Source organism: Lethenteron reissneri, chromosome 37 (assembly GCF_015708825.2).
Source record: "Lethenteron reissneri isolate LAM-NWPU_2019-01 chromosome 37, ASM1570882v1, whole genome shotgun sequence".
NCBI classification, from domain to species: Eukaryota; Metazoa; Chordata; class Hyperoartia; order Petromyzontiformes; family Petromyzontidae; genus Lethenteron; species Lethenteron reissneri.
This window is the reverse complement of record NC_083815.1, coordinates 3,022,381-3,039,761: the sequence shown is the minus strand read 5'-3', so window position 1 is coordinate 3,039,761 and position 17,381 is coordinate 3,022,381. Positions and strand designations below refer to the sequence as shown.

At 48.1% G+C, this 17,381-nt stretch overlaps 1 protein-coding gene across 1 annotated transcript in view; it reads left to right on the top strand.

Annotated features, from left to right (window-relative positions):
* The first annotated feature begins 1,453 nt into the window (after positions 1-1,453).
* The window catches only part of LOC133351463 (lysoplasmalogenase TMEM86B-like), a 39,793-nt gene continuing 23,865 nt past the window's right edge, over positions 1,454-17,381 (top strand). Inside the window, exon 1 of the mRNA XM_061566692.1 lies at positions 1,454-2,101. Coding sequence (XP_061422676.1) covers positions 2,084-2,101 — 18 coding nt within the window. The 5' untranslated portion in view covers positions 1,454-2,083. The remainder of the gene's footprint in view (positions 2,102-17,381) is intronic.

Sequence of the window (17,381 nt, the reverse complement as noted above, 5' to 3'; positions counted from 1 at the left end):
TTTTAGAGGTAAATATAGAGTGAGGTTGCAAAGAGTCCAAAAAACCCTGTGCGTATTTTTAAACTTCCCCGCCGAGGTATGTAAGTTTGTTTTCCTCTATAGGACGTATATGTGCGACACTGCAAATAGTAGTCCCAAAATACACGCTCGGGCACGGGGGCGCACGATAAATCCTGAGCCTTACAAGGCGCCCAGTGACATTGGCTGAGAGCGACACTCACAAATTGAACCAACAATGTGGCGCAGTCCACGTGTCTCACGGAGCCTCGACGGTGTTGCTAGTGCAAAAGGCCGCTTGCAAGTATAACAACGCTTAGGATACCATCGTAATATGTGACGACGCTATAATTTCACCGTAAGATGTGACAACGCCACGATATCATCGTAAGATCTGACATATCATCCGTTCTGAATATTCAATTGCACTTTTTTGGGAAACGCGATCGTCGCTAGAATTGTCTCCTTTGGTGGGTGACATGAAACACGACACCTCCGTGGCTGCCGTACCTCAAGCGATTTCTACGGTGTATGTGTGTGACGTCTACGATGTGTGTGTGTGTGACATCTGTGTGTGTGTGTGTGACGTCTGCAGTGTGTGTGTGTGAGACATCTACGGTGTGAGTGACATTTGAGGTGTGTGTGTGTGACATCTTCGGTGTGTGTGTGTGTGAGACATCTTCGGTGTGAGTGACATTTGAGGTGTGTGACATCTTCGGTGTGTGTGACATTTGAGGTGTGTGTGTGTGTGACATCTTCGGTGTGTGTGACATTTGAGGTGTGTGTGTGTGACGTCTGTGGTATGTGTGTGTGACATCTACGGTGTGTGTGTGTGACATCTACGGTGTGTGTGACATCTGACAGACATCGGCCGATACCTCTGACATGTCTTCGCGTTGTCCTGCACGTTGGGGGAACACTCATGCCTCACACCAAGAAATACCCCTGGGCTCCGATTCACATAACTCGGGGATTTTGATCTGCATGGGTTTCCTCCAGATAATGTCGGACGTGATGGGAGCCTCGCTCCCCCCTAGGTCGATTCAGCCTGAAAGTATCTGGTGCATCGTGTAAAATATCGCATCAAGGGGTAGTGGAGTGTGTTGGCCACCTGGTACCCACTCGTGCGTCGAGCAGGCCTTAATAGGTGCTCGCTAACTGCTCTTGCGTTGACAGCATACGCCTGTCCCCAGCATGGAACGTGGGGCCAACGTTGTTCCATGGTTGCACACACATAAAATATGGTTCATGTAATTCTAGATTTGAAGCTTTCGTGACTGCAAGGATTCATATTCTTAGGTTTTTTTCGGTAAAGTCACGTAGATAAAAAAATTAAATTTCAATTAATAAAAGTAAAATAAAATAAAAATAAAGTAAAAATCACGACGTTTCGGAGGCAACACAAGCTTCCGGCTTGCTGTATCATTTACTTATTTTATTTTACTTTTATTAATTTTAATTCTTTACCTACGTGACTTTACCGATAAAACCTAAGAATATGGTTCATGTAATATTTAGTCAGTCTGCCTTTGGACTTTCCAGATAAATATTGCCAACCATTATTGTTTTACAAATAGGCAAACAGCGAACCGGTTTCAATTTCTCTGATACCCATCAGCAACGTTTTCCCTTTAAAAAAAATTACGGAAATATACCGCATACACATGTTAGGCTGTGCACTATGTAATTAGATTCTACAAGGGACAGTACAATTGCATGCAATCTTAGCTGATTAACGACGGTGGCTTTTCTGTCTCTCCTTTCATGACGGCTTTCTCGAGGTTTTTAATCGTTTTCGTCAAAGCACAGAAGCCTCCCTCCCCCCTTTCCTTGTAAGGGCAATTCGACTGCACTGATGACCCATCACCTACTAAGGCCAGCGCTTTATATTGCTTTTCAAAACGCCAGCATGGGGTGTACTCTGTTCCCGAACTATCGGACTTGAGTCCATGGTACAAGCAAGGTGTTTTTTTTAGTTGTACCCCAGGCATCAGGATAAACAGGCAAGAGGAGGTTGCCATTCCTCTATGCTCAACTAATCTCAAATCTTCTCTCCCTCCTGCTCTTCTTCACGCCAGTTCAAGTGATGATGGACGGGTGGCAGGTGAGTATACGTGTACTGTGTAGTAAACGCGGGTCTCATAGCTGTATGTGTGTTTCACACGCGAAGCGTTCACCCGAGGAGATGGAGCAATTACAATTCAGTCCGTGTGTAGGCGGGAGATGCCAGCGGCTTGGAGGGGCCTTCATCTAGCAGTGGATTATTAACCATGGCTAATGGTGATGATGAACCATCGGCTCACAGAGGAGTTCTGGGTGTGTGTGTTTTGGACGCGTGCGAGAAACGGGGAGTTCTCCGTGCAAGGCAGGAGAGCAAGTAGGTTGGTGTTCTCCGTCAGTGCGCTTGGATTGAGTGTTCGTTCTTGCCTACGAGTTCACGTGACCTCAAATTGCACAGCAACAATAACTGGTTCACAATCCACGTTACCATGACGGGGCTAGGTATACTCTTGACTTCCCACTGGCCGGTGCTGTTAACTCGCGCTGTGATTTTATATTTGAACCCTGCAGGATCAATAATAAAGTGGCATATTCTTACACGTTCACGGTGTAGTTGTAAGTTTGTGCATAGTAAGGGTTTGGGTAAAAATACGCTTCAATTTAAATCCGTTAAGTTTCACGACTATGCATATACATCGACTGGTATGTGTGATAATCAATGGTTCGTTCCCTATAGGCTGGATTTGATGGATCTACAATGCGTGACCTCTCCAGCAGCTAGAGGCCGCTACATTGAGCACAAAGTTCAAATGAAAACCGAATATTTTTTTTTACGTAACTCGGAGAGTAAATCGCTGCAATTGCATCCTGATAGGCGTGCGAGTCTGAGCGAGGAGGGAGGGAGGGTGGTTATTCAGTCCACGGTGGCGAAATGTCAAATACCTCGCCTGGTATGGAGGAGGTTGTGGGTTCGAACCCGACTTTGACGTCCGTTGCATATTTGGAGTTTGCATGTCTCTTTCCCCGTGGTCGCGTGGATTTTTTTCTAAGTCCTCCAGTTTTTCCCGTCCACATTTAGAATGGACAGGCGTTTCGGGTATTTGACTACTGCTAGACATTTTCACGTGATAAGCCACTTCGTTAAGCTATCATTTGTGGCCAGGTCGCTTCTGATAAAGAGCTACATAGCTCAGCGTGCCTTACCTGGAAAAAATTGTTTTAGTTTAGTTGATACCCTGAGTATAGTAAATAGGTTATGCGGAAAGCAATCACACTATACATTGCTTCTGGCAATCGCGACCTGAGTGTAAGCCACGTGACGTGTAAACTCGAGTCGTGAGTTGGTCGAGTAACGAGGACGGGATGGAAAGCCCTTGGAAACTAATACATGCATCAACAAATCAGATTTTGTCGAAAATTAAATCAAAGGGAAAAATATCTTCATTTGAAGCTTTCGTGACTGCAAGAATCCATACTCTTTGGTTCTTTCGGTAAAGTCACGTAGGTATCACATAAAAGAAAATAAATCACGACGTTTCGGGCGCAAAACAAGCGTCCGTCATCAGGTGGGAAAGCATGTATTTATTATTTATTTTTATCTACGTGACTTTACCGAAAGAACCAAAGGGTATATAAATAATTAAGCGTCGCGACAAAGAGCGTGCCACACGCATGCACAGTAAACAACCGTGTTTGCTTGACGCTATCTCTGCCCTTTGCACAAAGGTAGTGCCCAGGCTTAAAGTTAAGGTTGTTCATTTAACCGGGTGTTATACTTTCTTCATGACAGCTTGAAAATTGTGAGGTGCTTAAGTAAAGGAACCGGTTACGTTGGGTATATATATAGTATTTACCAAGTAGCCTAAATGCTACCACCCCGCATGCTTCACCGAAGCTGTGGGTCTGCAAGGGAGGTCCGTGCGTCTCCCCGACGTCTCCCCCCATCCACCGTCCACCCCCGGCAGTGTATCCCACGCAAATTCCGCGGGCAGTGCTCATTTAACAAAAAAAAAACAATGCAATTTATAATAAGCTTCAGATGTGATACTTATTTTTTTAATCCGATACATTTTTATGATGGACATTGTTGTTTGCCACGGAAACAACGTTCCCCATTACTGTATATTAAATCAATAAACTAATCTGTTGGTCGCAAGTCATCAAGCGAAACGATATTGGGCCAGTCCACGTGTGGGTTTTTCGGAGTTGGGCTGCCGCACGCTGCTGTGGACACCTTCACGAGTTGAAATTGACGATGAGCCCGCAGTAGCGAATGCCCAGAAACAATAAACCGCTCAACACGCAGCCCATCGTGGAAGAGAAAAAAAACCTCACTTTGATGACAAAACCTCCAAGTTAAATTGCACCAACGTGGGCTGCATTCTCGCTGTGTGGCTTGGCAGCCAGTGTTCTGCTGATCGGTGCCACGTATCTCTCCCCACGTTGGAATTTGACTTGCAAGGCTAAATGCGGCCATGTTGACCCAGTGTTCAGATCATTTGCCCGTTGTTTTTTTTACGCTGTTATGCTGCCTAGAATCTACTGTCACGACGCTTCGCGGTCCACCCTAAATCGCATCCGCTGCACAAAACCATGACAGCAGATGCGGATACCTGATGCATAAATGTTAAATTAAAAACTCTCAAGCAGTGTGCAACTGCCGTTATCCAAAACAGACCGTACAACGTCCAACGACGCAATGCCCCAATCCACAAGTACGAAGGGGACATCACAGCGATACAACTCCGCTGCTCCTGACGACCCGGTTAACTGGCTTGACCAACCTCGGTGTGAAATTGTAGTTGATGCTCTGCATCTACATGAACAGTCATACGAAAGAAATAAGACTGCGAAACTCGTGCAACAGCACTTCATACAAACCCACAGTTCCATAGAGAAGTGCTCCAACCACAAACTTCCCTGCCGATTTAAGGAAATAAAAGCATGGTATGAAAGAAGCAAACCAGGTGGCAAAACCCCCCTTTGCCGCAAATGCGTGCACATATGACAACCGGTCATGTTCGACTTTGCAACCGTCCACAGATTCACATTCTGGCGATGTGGTATCAAGGTCGGCATCGAACCTGCGACACACCAGGCGAGGCAGTTAACGTCTCGCCACTGCGGCGAACAGGGCCAGGGGAAGGTCAAATGAAACGTGCAATGTGTGTAACGCCGTTCAGTAGAGTGAGGACAAAGCGTCATCGTGCCATCTACACGCGAGAGAAGTTCAATGTGCATACGTGCGTGTGACGTCAGCGTCACGGCCCGGGTTCTGCAGTGGAAAAATAAATAGGCAATTTGGTGTTTCCTGAGCTGTGCCATGCCGGCTCAGCATGGTCACGGCTCATCTGTGCAGTGGAAAACAAATGTTTTGAGACGGTGTGTGTAGGGGACTGTTTGACCAAGTGGCAGATGTGGGTCACAGTGCGGTGGGTAGTCAATAGGACTGGCCATTTCATCTCTCGTCTCGTTTCGCACCTCCCATCAGCATGGTTGGCTACGTGCATACATCCGTACATACGTTGCCGGATGTTTTCTTCTCTTTCATATCGTAAGTTATGTTTGCTCTGATGGCTGTGATGCCTACCCCGCCGGGATCCAGAGAGATCGGCAACCAACGATCCAAACAACAAACCGCAAAGCCTCCCACGTCGCACACGCCGCGGAGAGGCCCTCATCCAGCAGCGCGTTGACAACGAGGCATCTGCGTGTGCACTGGATGCATCGTTTCGCTCACCCCTCCCCCTCCCCACAAGCCTGAGTGCCAAACGCCAGGGCGACTGCTTGGCCAGTTTCGCCGGAATGTGAACCCAGCTGTTAGTGTGTGCGAGTGTGCATGGTGTGCGTGTCGTGGTGACGTCACCGCCACTTAGTAGCGAATGGCGGTTGTTGTGTTGTTGGTGTGTGTGGTGTGTGTAGTGTGTGGTGTGTGTAGTGTGTGTGGTGTAGGTAGTGTGGCGGTCAGCGCGCTGCGCTATGAACCCGGCGACCAGGGCTCGATTCCCGCTCACGGCCAGCACCAGTGACGATTGTCTGAACTGGTCCTGGGCCTCTCCCCTAGGTCGACTCAGCCTCAAATGAGTACCTGGTGCGGTGTGCAAACTTCGCCACTGGGGAAACAAAGGCGGTCGGGCGTGGTGCTGGCCAACCACCCCCTCGTGTACCGTCCCGGCTTTCATAGGTGCTCGCTGACAGCACTTGCCCATACAGCCTGTAAGGCTATACGGGGAGTCTTTGTATTTGGCCACCCGACTCAGCCTCAAATGAGTACCTGGTGCGGTATGCAAACTTCGCCACTGGGGAGACAAAGGCGGTTGGGCGTGGTACTGGCCACCCACCCCCTCGTGTACCGTTCCGGCTTTCATAGGTGCTCGCTGACAGCACTTGCCCCTACAGTCTGTTGAGGCCATAGCGGGGATCTTTGTGTGCACGTGCTGCACATCGTTGCTCACTCTGGACAGGAATGTCTTTGTGTTGGAAGGTCAGAGGTCGTTGCGATCTGCCCATTCCCTAGCAGCAATCATCATCATCATTCCCTTCCTCCTCCCTAGCTCTCTCTCTCTCTCTGGTGTGTTTTCTTTTTTTTTGGTTGTGCCGCGCGTTTGTTCGGCACGATGTCCGACGTTTCGCATCACGAGCTGGGAGATGCTTCTTCGTGAGGAAGAGAAATGAGCCGCTCAACGTCACGGTCCACGTACAACGCCGCCGCTGTGAATGGAAATGGTTGAGCGGTGCTTTGGTGAACGTGGCGAAATGAATGCATATCTGTTCATCTCATAATCGAGCACTGTCCATTATATATATACACGATTCTCGATCACCAGACTCAACATGCAGTTGTGCCAATTGCACTTTGAAATCATAAAGGGTTTTTTTTTTGGGGGGGGGGGTGTTAGATAAACCGTTACCCCACCACCATCCGACACAGCCAATTGGTGAGGTTTGCCACCTAAACAAAACGTGACATTTAGTTTCGACTTGCGCACACCCGTGTGTTGGAGAGTATACCCGCAACATTTACAGTAGTGTGACGCGTCGCCGGTGACGACGACAACAACGAGCCTTCATCAGGCGATTTGCCAGGATTTTAGTATTTTTTTTTATCACGAACAATATTGGTCGCGGAAAGCCCACGCGTTGTTTAAACTGTCGCTATAAATGTCCATCGAAAGAGAGAAGGCAGAGTGCAACTCCCCAAACAAAGTACGAGGCAGTACCCTCCCCTCCCCCATTTCCTGATCCCCGATTTGCTTCGCGTGTTTATCCCCCCACCCACCCCCCACCCACCCCCCACCCACCACGCTCCCACCTCCAGCCTCTCTTCCTCTCTGCCTTCATGACAAACACGAGGAGAGGGTGAAAAGAGCCCCCCCCCCCCTGCTACTCTGTTGCAGAAGATTCCATTTTCTGCTGTTGCGTCGAATTAGGACCCATGGCGAACAGAGCGGGTGCCTGGCAGTAACATCTGCCAAATTGTTTTGGTTAAGCTGTACTGCATGGGCGTTGCTGCCCAATTCACGCAAATAAACCCAACCCGTTCGTCAATAACACCGCCTTTGAATGGATATATAAAGATAAAATCGGTGATGTTTTTGGCAATTGTTCTTCTTCATAGCACGTCTGACAGTTCGCCAGCATCGGTTTAAGCAAGCGCTGATTCGACCAATGAGACATCGGTGGGTGTTGAAACCGGCCCACAGTTTGCTCGTATCGAACCAATGCTGCTGAAATGATGCCCTGCTAGAAGGCCGTTGTGTAAAATAATACAATTTGTCTTTGTGGGCAGACAGATATGGAACGGGGTGTGTATTGTTTATTGTTACTTATATTCTACACAACGACCGGCAATCGTTGTTTCGTATTTTATGTCAACAAGTTGGCACTTCCTCGAAATGACTCATGCCTTCCTCGGGACGGTCGCAAACGTTCCAATGAATGCGAGCGGGCTTGAGCAGGATGCTTCACAATGCACCGCACGCATCTCTTGAGTTCATGCGGGCCAACTTCGAGGCAGTGATCATTTTGCATCCGTGTATCGTTAGGTACGTACTGGGAGTCACACCGAGAGGCAGAAAGGCACACGTGAATTAAATAACACACACCGCTTTGGTGACATCAAATGTATGTATGTTGAACTTCTTTCGCACCGTACATAGCCAACCATGCTTATCGGAGGTGCGGGGGAAGGACAACAAAATAAACAGAAAACGCAGTTCTAAAGCAATGCGTTTGCAATCAAGATGATTTCAAAGTGCATAGCTCCAGTGGCTTCCTAATATCGGAAGGAAGAGCGTTCCAGACGGCCCCAGGAGAGCGCCTGAAAGCGCCACGCTACGCGGTGACCGCCGCCTTCGTTCGACGGCGAGCCAACAGCGATGAGATCCGTGCACGTGCGGGAGCGCGACGGAGCTGTTGAATCACAACGCCACGAGGGATGGCGACAGCTTGGGGGAGGCCTTCATCCAGCAGTTGATGAACCATGGCTGATGGCAATTATGAAGTTTTCCTTGAGTTGTGCGCCTTTTGGCGTCATCTGGTCCAACACCATGTGAGACTAGGCTCTAAGGAAAGCTGTCTCGGGTGTGGACCAATCAACTTCAAGGACAGTGCATACATTATCAGAGTTATGTTTTTTGTTTGCATTATGACTGCAGGTATTGTGGTCTATGCAAACATGACTCCTTGTAAAAAAGGTGTTAGTTTTGTTGCCAGATAGAAGGGTAAAAAAACAATTATCATATTTTTTACTGGCAAATGAGGTTCCAATGGTGTAAATGCTTACCCCGAGCTCTCATACTCTGATGGTGCATTGTCTTTGAGTTGTGCGCCTTTTGGCGTCATCTGGTCCAACCCATGTGAGACTAGGCTCTAAGGAAAGCTGTCTCGAGTGTGGACCAATCAACTTCAAGGACAGTGCATACATTATCAGAGTTATGTTTTTTGTTTGCATTATGACTGCAGGTATTGTGGTCTATGCAAACATGACTCCTTGTAAAAAAAGGTGTCAGTTTTGTTGCCAGATAGAAGGGTAAAAAAACAATTATCATATTTTTCACTGGCAAATGAGGTTCCAATGGAATGATGAAGTTCACTACATAGGGCTGTGCAGTTGTTACTTGGAGCTACACAGCGTGGTGGTCTGCAATTAGGTCCATAGTTCTTGCTCCACGTGCTGTGTGAGCATCTTTGGGAACTTATTTTGGGGAGCAATTGAATTCCCGACGGTAGCTCCGGGCACGTGGAGAGAAACGTCGGACATGGTGCCGAACAGCCCGCGGCGTGAAGACATCTGGAGAGCTCGCATCGTCATGAGAACGTCAGGCAGCGCGAGTCATTAGTCCATTACACTGAGATGTACATGGCACGTGCGGCTATTGGCAGGCTGATAAGCCACTTCGTTGAGCTATCATTTTGTGGCCAAGTCGATTCTGTAAAAGAAGCTAATAGCTCAGTGGGCTTTACCTGATAAGATCAAATAAATCAGTTTAGTTTTACTTCAATCTTTATTTGAAGCTTTCGTGACTGTAGGAATACATACTCTTTGGGTCTTTCGGTAAAGTCACGTAGGTAGAATTTTTTTAGTTTTACTTGTAGAAACGTTTTGAAGTGATTTGTTTACTTTTCCCATACGTTGCACTCATATCGTATTTTTGCATCGTTTGTTGTAGCAACGCGGTGACCCGCCCCTACTGAAAGTCTTGAAAAAAAAGAGCTTACATCTCATGGGATTCCTCCAGTATCAAATAAATATTCTGAGTATTTGAGCGAGCGTTTTTTTTTTACGATGGACAGCGACACCGCGGCTTTGCCTCGCAACGCGCGGTGCCAATCGACTGTTCCCAGGATACGATGAGGCCAGGGCAAACGGAAAAGGGGCGTTCGCCTCAACAATGCTTTTGCCGTCGTTCTCAGGAAACGTACCGGGGACGCATCTCCACATTCGCATCTCAAGTACCAGCCAGCAAGAGCCAATGTCATGGGCGCAGTCTGGGAGTCGAGGGCAGGCACGGGGTGGCAAGCACCCCCCCCCCCCCCCAAACTGGACACCTTTTAAGATTAAAAATAAATTAATTATATGCATCCGCGAAGCGTAATGCGAGGGACAAAGCGAACCACTGCCCAAACCCAAACCCCTGCTTCTTAAACGACTCACCCCCCCCCCCTTTCCCGCTATGCATCGATCAGTGGAGCCCCAGGCCGCATGCCTAATGGAGCACTCACTGTGAGTGAATCTATTTCGCGGAGTGCGCTGTGTCAAATCAATTGCATCAGCCTTCTTAATGTTCTGCACATGCATGGAATAATAATATCAATAATAACTACATTTCCTTTGGAAGGAAACGGGGTTGGATTTCCCGGAGCGGAAGGTTTGTGGGCGCGCTATTTAGAGACGGATTGTGTCATGCCAAGACATATACGATCCATTGCTTAAGAGCACGCATTACAACGTGAACAATCGCAATAATAACGTCACCTTGGAAATACGCTTCACGGTATTTGAAGTCCGCCCTGTGTTAAGGCGTTATCAGTCAATTCATGATCGTTTCAACATGAGAAGAAACCGGATCGCCCCATTGTGTGTGAGACTCATCCCTGCCTCTTCAGTGCTGCATTACAGCCCACGCATGTGCGCTTGTACGCACACGAACCGCATTGTCAATCCACTGCTGGGCTAATGAAGCCCCCCAGTCCGCCTCCCCCGCCATGGGCGTCACGTGACCGTGATTTGCGGCGATGGAAGGGCGCGTAACCGTGAATGGGAGGCCCAGGCCGGGTTCATTTTCTAAGTGCATACATCTATAAATAATAATTTTCTGGCGATTGATGTTTTTGTTCTGTCGGACCGATGGCACAGTGTTCAAGCGGATACGCAGTGCGAGCGTCGCGCGCTGTTCATGGTGGACTCTGCCCAATGGTGGACGCTGGTGGCATTTTCCACCATAAGTGGTACCCACCGACCCCCGTGGCTCAAGGTCCTATACACGTGCGATTGCATTCCAATGTTGACCCCCACCCATCCCTGTGCCTCCACTGTGCCTTTTCTTGCTTATATTTCCTGCCGAGGACCGCACACAGCTTCCACTTGCTCAGAAAAAACGTTGGCGTGGCCACTTCTCTCCGTTGGGGGAAATTCCACAATCCTGAGCCAATGTCGTAAATTCTGCATTCCTATGACCGCTGTCAGTCTGTCTTAGAAGAAAGCAAAAAAAACACAACAGCTGTTGGCATCTCACCAAGTTTGCAGCGTTAGTAACTAATACTCTATTTAAACTATTAACAATTGTTTTTATTTTACCAGGTAAGGCCCACTGAGCTATGTAACTCTTTTTCGGAAGCGACCTGGCCACAAATGATAGCTCAACGAAGTGGCTCATCGTGTGAGGATTTATCGCGGTCAAATAATCTAAACGCGTGTTTTTAAATGTGGACGGAAAAAACCGGAGGACCCAGATACAAATCCACACGATCACGGAGAGAACACGCAAACTGCAAATATACAGCAGGCGTCAGGGTCAGGATTGAACCCATGGCCTCCTGTATACTAGGCGAGACAGTTAAAATCTCGCCACTCAATTTAGTGACTCCGACAGATGTGAGATTCAGAGTTGAATCTGGTCCGAATTCAAACCCGTGGTTTCACCGTTTTAGTGAAGGGAGCCCGTCCAGAACTCGTTCAGTTATCACTCACCAATTATGTTAGCCGTGACCGAGAATTAAACTCAGGTCACCGACTTCATAGCGCAGAGCACTCGCCACTGCACCACTGGTCCGCAACTGTGTGATGTATAAGGAAGTGTTAGTAACAAGGCTGGTAAGGTGTGTGTATGTGTAGGTAGGTAGCTTGGCTAGGTTATGTAGCCCGCATGCCCAGCCACTGTATGCCCAAGCAGCGGCGTTTTGGCCGGACACAGGATGCTTTACAGACGCGGTACGGGCTCGAGAAGAGATGGACTGATATGGTACAGAAGGGCGTGGAGCTGATTATATTTGATGATTGGTAACAGCGGTGTCAATATCGGCCTCTTTGTGGAGGAGGCTCGTGAAGGACGCTACTGGCCAGTTGGAGGTAGTCACCCTCCAGCAAAAACGGAGGAGCGACGCTCACAACAACGCCTGGAGAGCCGGGTGGCTAAAACGCAGCAAGTTGGCATAATGGGGAGCGCAGCTGGTGCATCTGTCAGTCATCTCAGTCAACCCGTAACACCCGGCTCTGTTCCGTGGTCTCCTGCTAGCGAGCCCTCGACCCTTCACACGGCCTCGAAGTGCACCTAGCCTGGCACGAGCGCCGTGGTGCCGTCACCGCCACTGAGTGGCGAGCGGCGGCGGTCGTTGTTGTAGTAGTAGTATGTACTGCATTGGCCATATTCATTTCAAGAATAGTAAGTGGGCTTGGACAGGGCACGTCGCGGTAAGGGATGATTCCCGGTCGTCGGGACTGACAGCAGAGCGGGCAGCCGAAGGAGCCGACGCTTGTGCGAGTGGCCCTGCGCGGAGACGGAGCGATTAAATTAGGTCACGTGGTTGGAGCAAGATTGCTGTATAGCGAGACCGAGTAAAAATGACTGCACCTTTGAGAGGCTTTCATCCAGCAGTGGATAGCTCACGGCTAACGATGATGTGGACGAGTGCATTAGGTATGTACGTTGACCTCAGAGTGCGCGTGCAGCGATGGGATTTCATGTAAGTAGAAAACAGGGTACCGCATACAAGCAGCACGTGTGTTTGCATGGGGGCGTCGACGAGCATGTGTGCTCTCGCTCGGCATCTCGCGGCGTCATGCGCAGGATCCACAAATCGATCGAAATCAAATACTGTAGAAGCCATGAAATAGCGAGCCGAAATGAGAGCAGGGTGGAGCGCTGTTGGATATCTTTGCCCACCGAACCCCACCCCCCAACCCCCCATTTATATTACGTGGCCCCGCAACGAGGTAGGTGTATCAGAGGCACCGGGCACTCAGCGCACATGAATGGAACAGCGAAAGAAAAAAGCGCTGAAACGTTCAGAGTTGAAAATAACAACAACAAAAAACGCACGGAGAGAGATGCGTGCTTTGAGTGACACCTCGGCTGGCAAAAGCACATGCCGGTGTAATGTGTGCAAATTAATGCGCATGTGTCAAATCTACCGCTGGACAAACGTCTCCTTTGTTCGAAGGGAGGTGTGCGACCCTCATGCGCGTTGGTCAGTCCGGGTTGGACAAGTCCGGCTGGCGGGGAAGGGAACTGGGTCTGGTTCGGATATTTTCTGTCCACCGATGTTAGCCGTGCCCAAGGTTCTTAAACTCGCGATTAGCACGGTTGGCTACGTGCGGTGTGCGAAAGAAGTTCAACGTAGATGGGCGCATCGCGTTGCGCGCGCTAACCACTGCGCCACCGCTCCACACGCACACAAATTAGAGTGCATTTGGTATGAATCAGTGGCAGTCCATAAATGGCGTGCGTGGGCTGTGAGTTTGAACTGAGATGCGATCCTCAGTGCTGTACCCGATCGGGGGAGCGTGAGGTTAAGGCTGTCTTTGTTTTGAATCTGCAAAGGACTTCTTCTCTGCCATCGCGAGCCACAGCAGCTCCTTGTGATGGGTTACTAAATGGCCTTTGTTTGAGAGAAGGGAACAAGCAGCAGAGAATGGCTGAGGTCAATTCCTCACTGCGGTCAATGCCGATGATTGCGGCCATCGGACGAGTTGACGATTACTCTACGAGTCACGCCTCTGGCCAGCATAGTCCGATTCGAAAATCTTATCCGAAAATAGTCAAAGTGATTTCCTGTTCAATGATCGTGTATGTATTTAGAACTTTTTTCGCACCATACGTGACCAACCACGCTCAACGGAGGTGCTGGGGAAGGATAAAACAATAACTAATCACAAAAAGCAGTTCTAAATAAATTCGTTTTCAACTTAGGTTTCAACGTGCATAACTCCAGTGGCTTCCTTTGTTTTGTATCGGAAGGAAGATCGTTCCAGACGACGGCAGAAGCACGCATCCGAAAGTGCGCGATGCGATAACAATCTTCGTCATTCATATTCTTGTTTTTTTTCGGTAAAGTCACGTAGGTAAAAAAATTAAACTAGGTGGAACCAGGTGGAACCTGAAGACGGATGCTTGTGTTGCCTCCGAAACGTCGTGATTTTTATTTAACTTTTATTAATTTTAGTTTAATTTTGTACGACGTTTCGGAGGCAACACAAGCTTCCGTCTTCAGGTTCCACCTGGTTCCACCTGAAGACGGAAGCTTGTGTTGCCTCCGAAACGTCGTGATTTTTATTTTAATTTTATAAAAAAAAAAACTTTTTACCAACGTGACTTTACCGAAAAAACCCAAGAATATGAATCCTTGCAGTCACGAAAGCTTCAAATCTAGAAGTTCGTCATTCACTTTATGAAGAAGCTCGACACGCAGTGCCAACCGGAAAACATGGGATGTTTCCTTTCTTAGTCACGTCAATTATATTTTCCTTCAATGTTGGCACGATTCTGCCACTAAAAGCGCCATCACTTCAATACACAACATAGCAGTAGAAAATTATAAATAATGAGAATATATATTTGTTTGTAAAAGTGCATAACTCCAGCTGCTTCCGAATATCGGAAGGTTAGAGCGTTTCAGACGGCCGCAGAAGTGCATCCAGAAGCACGCAATGCAGTGAACCGTCTTTGTACAATGGCCAGCCAAAAGCCGCTGCGCGGATGACCAAAGTTCCTTGACGAGATCACCAGCGAGCTCTCGTGGTTCATCTGTGGCAAGCACTTTGTGTGTAATGAGTGCGACGTTAAAATGTAGTGCGGCCTCGTGGCATCGAGGCAATGCTCACTTCCAATTTACAGCCCTGAGTCAGTGGCAGGAAATCCGCATTCATATTGTGGGGACGAGTCTATCCACAAGACAAACACTGTTGACTTCCTCACAAAGTGCTGCTCATTTTAGCGACCCCCCCTACCCCCAGAAGGATGATGATGGGACGAGTTAACCAAACAACCGACCGAGGATTTGAACTCGCTCACTATGCCCGCTGAGCAACGTGGCTGGAATGTCTTATCGCCATCTTCCACTGCATACGATAAGCGCGAATACCAAATGTACTGCATTTTTATTTTAATAATATGAACGTCCGACTTCCTTAAATGTGGTTAATACCACAGTGCTATAAGCGTTCTGCTTGATTCCGCAAACGATTTAATTCCGTAAAAGTGATGAGAAAAAACATATAATCGCAAATAAAATATGTAATTAGTGCGGGCTGAAAAACAAATAGAATTGATAACGCACGACATTTTTTTCTGTTGGGATGGCTTTTGTTGCCATTATGAAAATGCAAAATGGGTCCCTATAGGGTCAAAGGTTACATTCCTTTCCATGCATTATGAGGATCCCATAGGCATGCAGCAGCAGAAAACATTGATTACTGAACTGATAAGCCCTAATAAGGGTATAAACTGGTTTACAGTTTTGTATTTATTGCACTGCTGCCTGTTGCTTGTTCACAATTATCGCGGTTTTTTTGGTTTGGTGAGCCAAAACGACAAAATGGCCACACGTGCAGTTATTTTGATAGTGTGGTCTGCAAAAGGCTGAGTGAGAGCTCTTGCACATGCAATGTACATATTTGTGTGTTGCTAAATCTGGCAGTGTTCTTCACTAATTTTTAAGAGGGCGGCCACTTTGGCCTATAAGCCATCACCAGTGTGATGGCCGCCACACATTTCAAACCATTGGGTTTGACAGCACGATGGGGTTGTTTTCACTCTCTGTGTATTGTCGGGGTTCGGACATCAGGGGCCGTACTAAAGGCCACTAGGGGACCGCCAGTGACCCCGTGGGCCTTGCAAGGAAGAACACTGCTCTAGCATTGTCAGAGCTGACACCTGACATTCAAGTATTATCACCACCAACCACTACAATATAGGCTGTGGCCTTCTACTTGGTACATTGTCTCATCACCATCTGGCTTCATGCCATGCTGACAGAAGGCACTGCACTAGAGGGAGGCACAGACAGCCCCCTTTAGAAGGTGCTTGGCCTACTCTTCCATTGTAGCCAGACGTGTTGTAGGACGTTGACGTACCCACACTTTACCCTATCACACGTGACCTGCCGAGCGACTAACTGTTGTGTTCCCATCTATACTGCTGAGTGGGCAGATGCTGTTAACGGCGGGGGGGTAGAGGGATTTGGGGGGGGGTCATCGTAAAAATACATTCCCATTGTTTACCTGCCGCGCCAGGATATCGAATAAAACCCGGCACAATCTCTTGGTTGAAAGTCCAGCGTGGAAACCATTACACCGTGGCAGCATTTATTATCGAAAGGGAGTGCAGATAATTGGCGTTTCGTCGTATAGAACGATTCTCTGTGCGCTCTTGTATTATTTCCAAAGTAGCAGCAGCACAGGAGGTCCGACAGAAGGAATTGTTCCGGATAGACCCGAGGGATATCAACTGAAATGTATTTGCAAAGTGTTTTCGTGCGTGGGTGTGACATTTTTCAGATGGCCTGCAGATCTGCGTTGCGTGTGCCCCCGTGTAATGCAATGAGTCGTGAGGTTAATTTAATCTCCACAATTGCATCAGTTCATTTATGCTCGCGTGTGTGGGCGCAATTTTTCAACAACATATTGCACACAACTTATTTACGAAATGCACTTCTGTGTCGGGAATGTGTGGTATGCATATGTGTGTGTTGCTGTGCGTGTGTGTGTAGTTTACCAGAAGCCGTGGCGGTGAGGGTTGGTAGCGATGATGGTTAGAGCACTGCGCTACGAACCCGGTCACCCGAGTTAGATTCCCGCTCACAGTCAACACCAGTGGAGATTATCTGAACTGGTCCTGCGCCTCCCCCCTAGTTCGATTCAGCCTCAAATCAGTACCTGGTGCGGTGTGGCGACATCGCCACTGGGGAGACAAAGGCAGCCGGGCATAGTGCTGGCCACCTACCCCCTCGTGTGCCGTGCCGGCCTTCATAGGTGCTCGCTAACAGCACTTTGCTCCTACAGCCTAAGGCTACACGGGAGGGAATCTTTGTCTTTGTATTTTCACGTCTGAATTTTCCGAAACAGCAAACACTTGTGTGGACACATGCGGTGGTGGTGTCAAATGCTTCGCAATCCTCAAACCATGAAAAGCCCACTAAGTCACCCACATTTGGCTTCTAACACAACCCAAGGGACGTACTCATAATCTCCGAATGTGCATATCATTTACCGGCAGGGCAGGCTCAGGGCATGATGATTTTTTTTATTACACGCTTTTATTTAACTCCTGTCTGTTGTTGTTGTTGTCGTATCCTCAAATCTTGTAACTCAATTTGCACTTCCCAATATGGTATCGACTGCAAACTTGGTATACTTATGTCATACTGATGACAATACTATATACTAT